Source organism: Pezoporus occidentalis, unplaced genomic scaffold (assembly GCF_034315485.1).
Source record: "Pezoporus occidentalis ecotype Australia unplaced genomic scaffold, CSIRO_AGI_Poc_V1 ctg194, whole genome shotgun sequence".
In the NCBI taxonomy this organism is placed as follows: Eukaryota; Metazoa; Chordata; class Aves; order Psittaciformes; family Psittacidae; genus Pezoporus; species Pezoporus occidentalis.
The window spans coordinates 230121-242133 of NW_026913791.1; the positions used below are offsets into that span (position 1 = coordinate 230121).

The following is a 12013-nucleotide window of genomic DNA, read 5'->3' on the forward strand; positions in this document are numbered from 1 at the left end:
GGTGTTTTGTATTTGTGTCCCTGGAGTAATAGTGCCAGGAATAAGAAAGCCAAGTGTGTCTCAGATGTCTGTGTGAAGTAGAAGGAAAGAAGGGGATTTGTTAGAGCCTTAGGCAAAGGGCAACGTATTTTTAGTTTTCATTCCTTGTTTTATAGCTTAATACTGATTGCACTGGCATAGAAACAATGCTAGTGTGTGTGTAAGCCCATATGTAATTTAAATGTAAGATTAAGTTCTTACTTAATTTGTGTTACCTGTCACTACATACATGCAGGATCAGGGCCTTTCTTTGTAAAGCAGGTTACTGGAGTATGTTATAGATTGTCCACGACGCAAGATTTAATTCTGTTTTCTGGTGTCAGTTCAGTGTTCTGTAACGTTTTCATTTCTCACATTATAGTTTTTATTAATCATTACTTTTTATTGTTTGCACATGAAAGCTTCTCTGATAGACAGTGTTTATTTAAATGGTATTTCATTGAGTAGTAAAATTAGCAGTAACAGTTTTGCTAGGTTTTTTCTTCTATCTACTGTATTTATTCTGAGCTTATGCAGCATAAAAAGTAGCTGTTACCAATAAGCTCACATTTATAAGGAAAAAATATAAATGTTATCAATCTTAGCTTGACATATTGTGCAGTTCTGTGATGACAGATACCTCTCTGAACACTTTTCCTCAGGTGCAGGCACTGTTAACTCCAAATATATTTACTCATTTATCCCACTTAACTTTGTAAACTTAGCGAGGTGTTATTGGTGATTTTTTGTGTTAAGTTAATTATATTTTGTTTACTCTTCAATGGCATGCTGTGAGGAACACTGCAGTGTAACCCACAAGCTCTTGACAGGACTGATGAATGGCCAGAGATAGAGATATTGGCAGGTTGCTCTCTGGTGCTCTGTCTAGAATTGTTTTCCTAAATAATTCAGAGGGTTGAAATTTGATGAAATTATTTCCATTTAAAGAATGAATGGAAGGGGTAAACGAATAAAGTCTCCAGTAATGGAACAGTTGTGTTTATACTGTTGGACAGACAGGACAGCATCCTGCATCGTTGTTCCTGCCCAAATTCTTTGCATGAGGTTGTGATTTAGCTTTGTGCAACTGATTACTTCTGTAGTGGCTTGCTTTCTTGCTTGGCGTGTGGCACTCTGCCTTAGCCAGCCTTCAGCCTTCCCCTGGCCTGAGAGGCCCTGCACATTGACAGCAGTCTCTTCTCTGGTGTCCCTGGAGAAGCCTGGCTCTGGTGGTGGGGCTCTGATTTAGTGAGATTGTGTATTTTCAGGAGGGAGTGCTTAACACAGGAGACCATCTACAAATGCATGGTTGACAAATGATGAGTAGTACTTAGAGGGGACTGAGTGACACATGATGTCAGTAGGTCAGTAACCTGTGGTTAGTTTAGCTGGTTGGCAGGAATGGTGCCACTAGATAAAACCATCTGTGGTTTTATCTTTTTTAAAAGACTTAACCTTTCAGAAAGAAGTCTGGAAGGGTGTGTATTAGCTGTGCTCATTCATCCTTCCAGAAAGATGTCTTTGAGCCCTATTCAGCTGATGAACCTAGCGTCATGTGAATGTCATGTGGGAACAGTGAGCACGTATGATACCATAAATGTGCCATTCTTTCCTAATGACAGCTGCCTACAAAAACTCTCTGCAAGAATGGATCTGCTCTCTGGGACTCTGTTCTTTGACATACCAACCGTAACAGAGATGGCTTTCTGCTGTAGGTCTAATTATGTGCAACTGCTTTGTCTATATTTCATGATTCAGTTTTGAGGTTGTATAGCAGCTAGAGTAACTGAAAGCATTAGGTTGATATTTCAGAACAGTTCTTTTTCCTTTTTTTTTCTGCTCACATAGAAAGTCTATACAACATAAACTTGGGTGAGCATACTTGTCTGGCATATGAGTGCTAAACCGTTGAATGCAAAAATTGCCTTTTAAAAGCTGGGTGGTGACGGGGGACAAACCAGTCTATCACCAGCTGTAATACACTGGTTTCTCCCTGAAAACGAAAATGTTTTGCAAAAACCCCACAGCCATATTTGATCTTGCTCATATAAATGTGCAGGCATCTTTTGCCTCAGCCCTGCTCCGTGCATTTTTTCATGCCAGCCTCCTAAATGTAATGCCGGTTTGACTTGTGCAAGCTGGAGCTAGGAAACGTGGAGCTCTGCTGCACACACGTATCATGTAGCACACAGCTCAGGGCAAAGGAGAACTTTTAAAATTAGAATTGTAGAGCTTTAAGAAATGAGCAGTGAAAGCTACATGAATAAGGCATATTTATTTGAATTCCAGTTTCTTATGATGTAGCTGTTGAGATATTTGATTAGATCTTTTACTCAATATGGCATATTGAGCATAAGATCTAATGTTGTCTAACATCTGTTGTTAATACAGCCTGTCACCTGGAAATAAATGAATAGATACTCATGGGATATCTGGAAGAAAGAAGTGTGTTTAGAAGCATCACTACTCCTTTGAAAGGAATAGCATAATAATTTATGAACATCATGGTTGCTCCATATAAACAGAAACAACTTGGAATTTTAATGATCAAAATTATACTTCATAATGGAAGTTCTAAGGTATGCAATTAATTATATGAGATTAAGAAAAAAAACCCCTTCCTCAGAGTGCATTGGTTTGATAGCATTTGAATAGACTCACCTTCTGGTCCAGAGAGATGATGTGGGGTATCTAAGTTAGATTTCCAAGGAAGACGTGGGAGTGCTCTGCTCCTTTTGAAGGGTTGGGCTGAGCGAGGCTGGAACTTGGGGAAATCATCCCAGACTGAAACAGGTGGGAAGGAGCCTAGGCATGCATGTACTGCCTTGGCTCTGCTGAGCTCAGAGGTTGGTTCTGCTTCTGCTCCCACTGGCATTGTATTTGTGTGAACAAGATCTGCCCCACAGACTTTGGGGTAATCTTTTCTCAGGGGAAGCATACTGCTTGGGAAAACAGTGCTCCAAGAATAGCGTGGCCTTGTTTACACACTTGTAGTATTGTGAATACAAAATATCTTTGTCCCTCTAGCAGTCCCTAACTACCCCTTTCACCTCTGTTCTTTGCAGCTGCTGTTTCTTTCTGCTTAACCCAGAGTTTCAGGAGCAGCAAGTTGTTTTCATATCTGATCATTTTGGGAGGTACTCTCCACTGAGCTCTGCCCCCCTAGTGTGTATTTTTGTTGTTTTCTGACCCCTCCAATTAAGGACCTCAGGAACTTTATAATACTGTTTGTGGCGTGGCATTGTGCACTGAATGCCTTTACTCTTGCTTTTACTAATAATCTGCCTCTTTCTTAAATTAATTAAATATAAACATATGAAAAAAGGATTCTTCTTAAAGTAGCGGTGGCCAAGTTTTGGATACTGAGTCTGCTTAATTAAGCTGCTCACCTTTTATTTTTGCATGCTTTGGCTGGCATGAAGCTTTGTGTTTGCAAATGCAATTCATATATTTGCTGTGGATTTAGGTGCCCTTCTGTAAAAAAATCATGATTGTGGCTTCATATAAAATTATGAATTTGATTAAATATTAAAAAATTAAGCTCAATATACTTTAAATAGATGTAGGTGTGTTTGTTTTTTTTTTTAAATACATCTTTAAATTGTGACTTTTTTCCTCTCCAACTAAAGCATACATGAGTTCCATAATGTAACTCCCTGGCAGTTGAGCAGGCAGGAGCTCAGCCTTTGTACCTGAGCAGAGGTAAGACCTTTGCTGGGCTGGTATGTCAAAGACAGATTTGAGTGGTTGCTGCTGCCAGTATAGAGATGTGTTTGCTAGCTTTGGGTGTAGCAGATCACACACCTTAGTTTGGAGCCCCCATAGTACAACCCCTGTTATGTCTCCCAGGCAGGCATCAGTCATCTGAGCACTGGCTGGTCTGGGAATTAAACTGCACTGGGTCCCAGGTGCTGGAAAGCTCCCTTTGATTAGAAGTATATTATGTCTTGTGTCACAGGTTGGAAGATTAAGGAATAATTATTAGAACTTTAAAGTGCTGTGAAATGCTGAGAGATAACACTGAAAGTAGAGAGTAATAAGTAGAAGTACATTTCTAAAAGGCCGTTACAGATTACGTATTTTAGAAGGAAATGAAAAACTAAAGCTGTCATAATGATGTTGTAGTTTATATTATAGTGATTATACAGTTTTCAAAGTAAATATTTAAAATGCAGTTGTTGCCATTGATACATTAACTTCGTTGAACTGCTTTTCTTTCCTGTGTTCTTGAGTTTTTTTGTTGTTGATGAGTGAACTTTCTTCGTGACTGTATTAATATTGATGATATCCATAATCATAGAACTGTGGTTAATAAATGGAAACTGGGAGATTAGACAAAACTCCTTTAAATTGTTTTGCAGATTAACAGGCACCGTTTATGTTGGATTTCTCTTAGACTTTGATCTTTGTGTGGGCACAAAAGAGGATTAAACTATTACTAGATGGCTGGAGTTGTTTGATTCCCCCACCCCCTGCAAGGACCCCAATTCCAAACTGTATCTGACAAATCAGAAGTGCATACTTCCACTAAAAGCTTTGAGGACATACTTTGTGCTGCAATTTGCTTGCGATTCGTACAGATTCAGTCTGAAATAAAACATTGTGTGCTTTGTCATAAGAATTGAGAGGATTGCCCAGTTTGAAATTTTAAATTGCAAGTAAACCTGAATTATCATGGAGTGCCTCAAGGAAATACATGGTTTGATATTGGCACGATGCGCTGCATAGCAGGATTTGGCTTTTCCAAGGGGTTTTCTTGTAGTTCAGCTTGAGATCAGTAGGTTGTTTTTTTTTCTGAGATGAGAAGTAGGTGGGTTGTTTCAGTTTTGGGTCCGAGGTTGGCCTTGGGTTTCAAAGACTTGTTTTGAAATGTGGATCTTTCTTTTTCCAGATTTCAGTACTGGTCTTTAACACAGACCCTAACATAAAACTGGGTATCTTGAGATGCAAGAAAGAAAACCTTTAGTATTGTACTGGAAGAAATAGAAACGTTCATTTAAATGAAGAATGACCGAAAAGAAAACTTAGAAATTTACACCCCAGGATACATAAAATTCACCCCAATGGTCTAATATGATGGTGAGCACCACACAGACAAGTGTGTATCACTTCCCTTCAAGTGCTTCCTGATCCCCAAGACTAGTAGAGGTGGAGAACCCCACAGAGGGGTGTGCACAGGATTCTCCCTGTGCCATAGCTGCTGCTCTTTTCCAGGCAGCCCCAGAGTCCTGGGTGACATCTTAAACCACATGTGCTGCAGTAAGTAGGCCAAAACTGGGTCTAGGGAACTCTGCACTGAAACTGCAGAGACAATTAAGCATTTGAATTTAAGAATTTGAAATACGATAGCTGCCACTTTAATGGGCTCGTTGGAACACAGCACTTGTAGTGGTTTGGTTTTGTGCAGTTGCATAAGAGATTTTGCACTTGTGGTGCAAACACACCATCTGCCTCAGGTTGGGGAGGACATTCCCCGTAACAAGGATGATGTGCACATCAGTTTCCAGGTTTTGCTCACTTTCTTAAAGCCTGATTTAGAATAAGATGCTGGAGGAGACTGCAGAATTTGCATATCCCTTTTCCATTTGGGAATTACTACAGTCCAGACTATATGCACTGCTTTCTCTACTGCTGCCATCCAAATGCGAATTACGAGTTTAACCCAAAGCTTTCTGTACCTTTATTTTGTCCTGACTGTGAACAGTAACGCAAAGGGAGTTCTGTTGGAAGAGGACTGTAGGGTATGGATTATAATCATACTTACCATAGTGTTTTCCCCATGAAATGTTAATACATGATATTTTAATTTTTTTTTTGTGATGTAACATTTTAAAATTAAACCACTTTTAATCTAATTATCTTAATTCAGCTTTAATGCTTTTTCATTACTTTTTTTTTGCATAGAGCTCAAAATTTGAATTGAAGTAACAAGTATCGCATGTTTTATGAAACACCTTCATTGAAAGTCTTGGATACTTTCCATTTGGGTCCCTCCAGACCCATCCAGTTTGAAAATACACTGTTTTATCCTCTCCTTAATTACAGTACTTGGAGCAACTCTCTGTTAACTGTTCTTAAGTTCCACAGGATAATGAGTCTACTAGAACTAGAGAGCATATGACAGAAAACTGTTCACAGGAGGAAGCTTGCTGTTGCTTAGCTACCTATCTTTTTAATTTGGAATCTCCAACAATTCGATAACGACTAGCCCTTAAGCTGCTAAGTGTATTTGTTCATTTTGACACACCGTACTGTGTTACATGTGCGTTCCACCAGTGTGTACCTGCTATTACTGGAGAGATAAAGAGGGTGTTGGTGTTATGTTGTGTATATTGCAAACCCAACCTATTATGTCAGTTACAAAAGCAGCACTTGGTGTATACTGAGTTCTGAGGTGGGAACCACAGCAATGAAATTCAGAGTAACTCGAGCCAACAGAGCTATTGCTTCTGCTCCTCCAGATCAGTCCCAAATACGAGAAGTTATGCATCATTTGCAAGTTCTGCGACTGATCTGTAGTCTTTTAATAGAACACATTCTCACATCAGTTCAGGCATAATAAGATACATAATTAATTGCAAAGGAAAATACTGCAACACTTCACATTTTTTATCCCTTTAGCATTTCCTCTCAAGTGAGAAAATGCGTGACTTTCAAAAATAGCCTTTTGCAGAAATTTGCTGGAATAAGACTCTGAACTAGGGAATGTGCATAGGATAAATACTGAATTATTGGTGGTTTGTTTTTTTTTTTTTTTTTTAGGAATCTGGGAAAAACTTTATATTCACTAGTGCTTTCTGATCAAACCTAAACATGGTGCAAAGGAACAGCTTATCTGGGGACTGTTTATGGCCATAGAACTAGTATAAGCGTAGAAAGAAACTCTGTTTTTTCTAAACCATTTTTCTGGTATGTGGATCTAAAAAGGAAATTTACTCATTTGCTCTTAAAGTGATTCTGTCTTGCTTTAATAATTTTTCCCACTGGGAGAAATCTCTGTGACTCTTCCCCGCCTGTCTGCGCAGAACAGTCAAAGCACTTTATGCAGCAATGCAGTTAAGGCTTAGCTATGTTCATAGAAGGGCATCATGCCTTGGCCTCTGACTTCATCATGCAACACTGCTGGCATTGCTGTGACGGCTGGGAGCAGTGCCTGCTTCCTTGCTGACAGAAGTACACAGGCAGTGCTTTTGCTAGTGACACAGCTGTGCCAAGAGGAAAGAACTGTTGGGTCTGCCTTTACAGCGGTGCTGGCTGAAAGCTCTTTGCCAGCCTGTGTTACAAGCGCAACTTGCTGACATAATTGATGGAAGCAGCAACTCCATTTTACACAGAAATGAGTTTGATTCACAGGAGCAAAATGCAGCTTTTTGTAAAGGAGCTTCAGTGCTGTTTGCTGCTTGTGGAAGTGCCCAGCTGGACAAAGATCTGTTATTGACATTTTCTGTGTTATATTTGTCATGATTTTAGAAGGATGAACTTGTCGGTTTGACAACTGACTACATTTTTAATTCCGTGATGAACTTGGGAATCTATGATCAAGTTAATTTAAAGAAAATTACCTATTTCAGCTCTTATACTTTGTGGGCTTAGATATGAATCTGTGTAATTCCATTTTAGGTATTCAAAAGGTTTTGATGTCTGTATGCCCCTAGTGGAAAATCCTGGCATATTTCAGTATAATTTTGTGCTCAGTTAACCTCACTATTGACTTAGAGATGTACAATAGAGTTACATCTCTTTGCCTTTTTACTGTGGTTTAGTATGTGTGTAGATTTCAGTTCTGGGTCTGTAAATCTTTCTGATGAAGATAATTTATTTTTAAAATTACTAAGTAATCTTAAAGGCTGTTGTGTAGCCTCCTGTATTTTTTTGTCATTCCTTCATGTTTTTAAGTCTTCCCATTTTAACATTGCATCTCATGGCTTTAAACTGACTGTATGCGTGTCCTTGATTTCCCAGTGCGGAGCCACCACTGCACTGGCCTCTGTTTCCTTGTGGAATTCCATGGATGTTTCAGTATATGGCATGACAAAATGAAAAACCATACTCATAGATCACCTTATAAATATTTATTCATATAAATTCTTTAAAGAAATTAAATTATGTGCTCTATACAACATAGGAGAGAGAGGCTTTTAGTGTCACTGACTGCAAATTGAAGTCATTTGTCTAGAAGGGTCAGATGCCACTTTGTGGTAAGGTATTTGTCTGAGATCCAAGAAAGGAAAGATTGATAGTACAAAGAGGTGGATGAAACAGGCACTGCAAGAAGGATATGGGTTAATTAGGAGGATTTAAACAAGAAAGTTCTTTTGTGGGGAAAAGTGTCGTGTTCTGTTACTTTCAGAAGCGAGGTGTGCTGGCAGCCTTCTTGAACATGCAGAGTTGGTTTTCTCTGCTGATGTGGAGATGTGTGGTTGTGTCAGCAAGGTGGCAGATTACCAACAGCACGTACGCTGATGATGAGTGATGATGAATGCTGCTTCAGAGATTGTGGGGCTTGTGTATACACACACCATCTCTGCTGTATCTTTGGTTTTGTTGTTGTTGATGTAAATTATAATGGTGGTTCTGTGATTCCTATATCAGAGGCAAATCATTAATATTTCAGACTGCCAGGTTCTCCGGGTGTCTTGGGTGACATGGCTGTTTGTTATACTTTTTAATTACAAACATAATACTTGAAGGAAAAATCCTAAAGCTAAACCTCTGTAGCTTAGAAAATAAGAGCAGAGCAATCAACAAACATTGTTCTCTTGTTGATAGGGAAGCTGTTCTGAAAGAACAGATGCTGCAAACTGTTCCTTATTGCATTGAAGTTCACCAGCCACCTGCTACATTTAGCAGAGAACAACAAGCTCCCATACACAGATTCATGCAGAAATTGAAACCGTACCATCTTTTGTAGTAGTTATTTCACAGGACAGAAAGGGAATTTTAGAATTGGCTTAAGTGCAACAAACCCAGAATACTGTCTGTGCCCCTTGTGCCTCATTCTACACAAGGACAAAATAGTGCAAATCTTTCAGCAAGGCAGGAATAAAAAGCTCAGCCAGCACCTCAGTATTCATTATTGTAATAGTAAATCACCTCTGTCTGCCTAGGAGATCTGCAAAACATACCTGCTGAGGGCAAGAGGAGGCACAGGCATGAGGGACTGAGCCCTGTTTCTGAATATGGTAATTCTGATAGTCGTGATGTTCTTAACTAAAACTGCATTCACCTAACTGCACCTTATTCTTAGCCCCAGGGACAGATCCTGGGGCACATAGCAGCTCTTATCTTCTGCAATGCATTTCTCACTGCATGTGGAGTATCTGAGAATTTCTTTAAAGAGGAGGAAGAGGACAGGCAGGTTTTATCTTGTCTTACTGCTGAGTGTGATATAGAAAGGCCCTAACAAATTGCAGTGTATTGCTTTTTACTGAAGATGAAAAAATTGTTGAAGGGACAGGTATTTGAACTGAAGAATATATTTCTATGTTAAGAAAAAGCAGTTAGTCTCAATGAGGCCCCTGGGATATGTGATTGACATTAAAAACAATCCTGTTTTGTTTTATTATATTCCTTCAGTAACAAATCTTAGCTTCTCATGTGGTTAGATACCTGGTTTTTCATATAATTCTGAGTACAAAAGGACCAGTAAAAAACATTCTAAGTGTTGGAAAAACAGCACTCTCTTTTCTCTGTCACATTTTCACTTACAGGAACTGTTTTTCATGTGGCATTTTTTTCTTGTATTAACATGAGGCCAGATACAAGAAACTCAGTCCAAACAAATAAGTTTGAGCATGTTCCACAATACTGATCAAAGTGCACTGTCAAAGTGGTGTCTCAGGCATAGTTCTGGTCGTCTTTTTGTGGTACTTAACCTCCCTCCTTGAGTGGCAGCTCACCTCCCGCCCAGCTTTGCCACCACATCAAGAAGAAAGCTGCCTCTACTTCAGGAAGAAATACAGCTTATTGGTATTTTCTCTACTGCAAGGGCATTTTTTATTTGCACTTGATCAACAACACGGTGCCTGTTTGATGTGAAAACTGAGTATGAATTCTTTGTTTTTCTCTTTTTGTTTTTTTTTTTCTTTTTTTTCAGAAACCAAAACAAAAGGATTGGCATCCTCCTGGAGGATTTATTTTAGGACTCTGGGCACTGATCATCATAGTTTTCTTCAGAACGTATGGAATCAAGCACATGAAACATGTCTTCTGAATTCATGCAAACAAGATGACTGCCTTGACTGCTATGTTGGATTCTTTGGTGTCACCCGAGTTCCCTGTATGTGTGTTATGGCTGGAGTGAAAAACAGTGTTGAGATATTGCTTCTAAAAGTTCTTTTGAAGTCATGTCTTCTGCGCTTTCTTCTGCAGAGTCTGCCGAATGATTTTAATGTTACTGGTCAGAGATACCGTTTTATGTTGTCTTGTTTGAAACATATTTTAATGCTTTTCTGAGCAATTTTTCTTTCTGGATAAAAAAGAGGATGGACCTAAACCAACTAACAATTTCTGAGGCTGCGAATTGTAAATGGGCAAATTTTCACCCCTGTATATCCAAGTAAATCTTAGAAATAGTCAGCCTACCACTAAAGAGCTAGGCATTGCGCAGAATATTATTTAAGGTGTCATTTTATCAATGTCAAGCCATTTTGCAGGCTTTGGAATGATGTATTGAAAGCTTTCTTCACAAAAATAAACATACCCTAGAATACATGGATTTTTTCTTATTCTTTCTTCTTCCCTGTTAAATACAACCTTTAGATCAGTCCTCTCACCTCAGGCAGTTTTGAGTCTAGGATTCGATGACTTGGTGAAAGTGAAACAAAAATACATGATGAGCTCAAAAGTGAAACTGACTTCACCATGTCCACGAGGAACCCTTTCCAGGTGAGGTATTTTTCACTGCATACAATATGGACTTGGATAATTTCGGGATCTTCAGTGCACTGGATTTTTGCAGAGAAGAAGAAAATCGACTCTGGCATCAGAATGAAAAATGTTATAAATCGTTCTGTTTTTCTGAGCTCTTGGAAAACGAGCTTCATCACCTAGGTTTTGTAAATCCTGTTTTGGCATACTGATTTGTTCTTCTTGGGTTTTTACTGATGAATGTATGCTAAAAGGGTTTTGTCTGTATAATATACTGATACTAGCAAAGAGAAGGGCAAATTGTGCATGTATAGAAACAAGTCTGCCAGCAAGGATCTCTTTTGCAGTATGCTTTTGGAACCTGTTCTCAAGCTTAATCATAATAAAGCTTACATGATGCATACATAGTGTAAATGCTAGATACAGCTCTCTAAAAGTTACTAGGAAATATTTATAATCACACATATTATTAGAGCCAATATGTTTCTCTTAGAATATGGTGTTGAGCATTTTCATGTTGCACAGAACAGGCAAATCTGAGAGCGTAAACATTTTTGTTGTCCTTTTTTCTTCTCTTTCAGGTTTGCTGTGGCATCATGTCCTCAGGTCAGGGGTAGCAAACTTGTCAGAGCTGTGTAGGTGCTCACTGGGGGGGTACAGAGGAGGCAGCCATGGAGGCTCCCAGCTGGATCCAAGGACTGATTGGCAGAGAACAATGAAAACAGCAGTGCAGTACAGCTCTTGAGTATTAAAACCTTATTTTTTTTCTCCATGCACCATCTAGGCTTGGAGAGGATAAAAGCACAAAATGATCTGTATCAGAATGTAAACACTCACCTGCTGCACCTTTGTTGTGCTTTTTGGTGAACAGCAGCAGTTGTTTTCAGTAGCTCACACTAAGCATCAGGAATAGGAATTAATTTGCATTTAAACCAAAAGATTTTCTACACCACTATCCTTACAGTTCTGCAAACTGATATTCTGTGCTGGGTAATATTAGAGGCTTCTTCCCAGTTTGCTGATGAGCAGTTTTTATATAACTGTTGCACAGGTACCCCCTGCCAACAGCAATGCAGCTTCCTGTGAAATATGAAAGATCTGGTTGCTGGGAGTGATTGATGGGCCT

At 39.1% G+C, this 12013-nt stretch overlaps 2 protein-coding genes across 2 annotated transcripts in view; one reads left to right on the forward strand and one right to left on the reverse strand.

Moving 5' to 3' along the window:
- The window catches only part of PIGK (phosphatidylinositol glycan anchor biosynthesis class K), a 68143-nt gene extending 57653 nt beyond the window's left edge, over positions 1 to 10490 (forward strand). Inside the window, 1 exon segment of the mRNA XM_062617240.1 lies at positions 10115 to 10490. Within this exon segment, the coding sequence (XP_062473224.1) occupies positions 10115 to 10231 (117 nt within the window). The 3' untranslated portion in view covers positions 10232 to 10490.
- The window catches only part of EBNA1BP2 (EBNA1 binding protein 2), a 498012-nt gene that overhangs the window by 52460 nt on the left and 433539 nt on the right, over positions 1 to 12013 (reverse strand). The window lies entirely within an intron of this gene.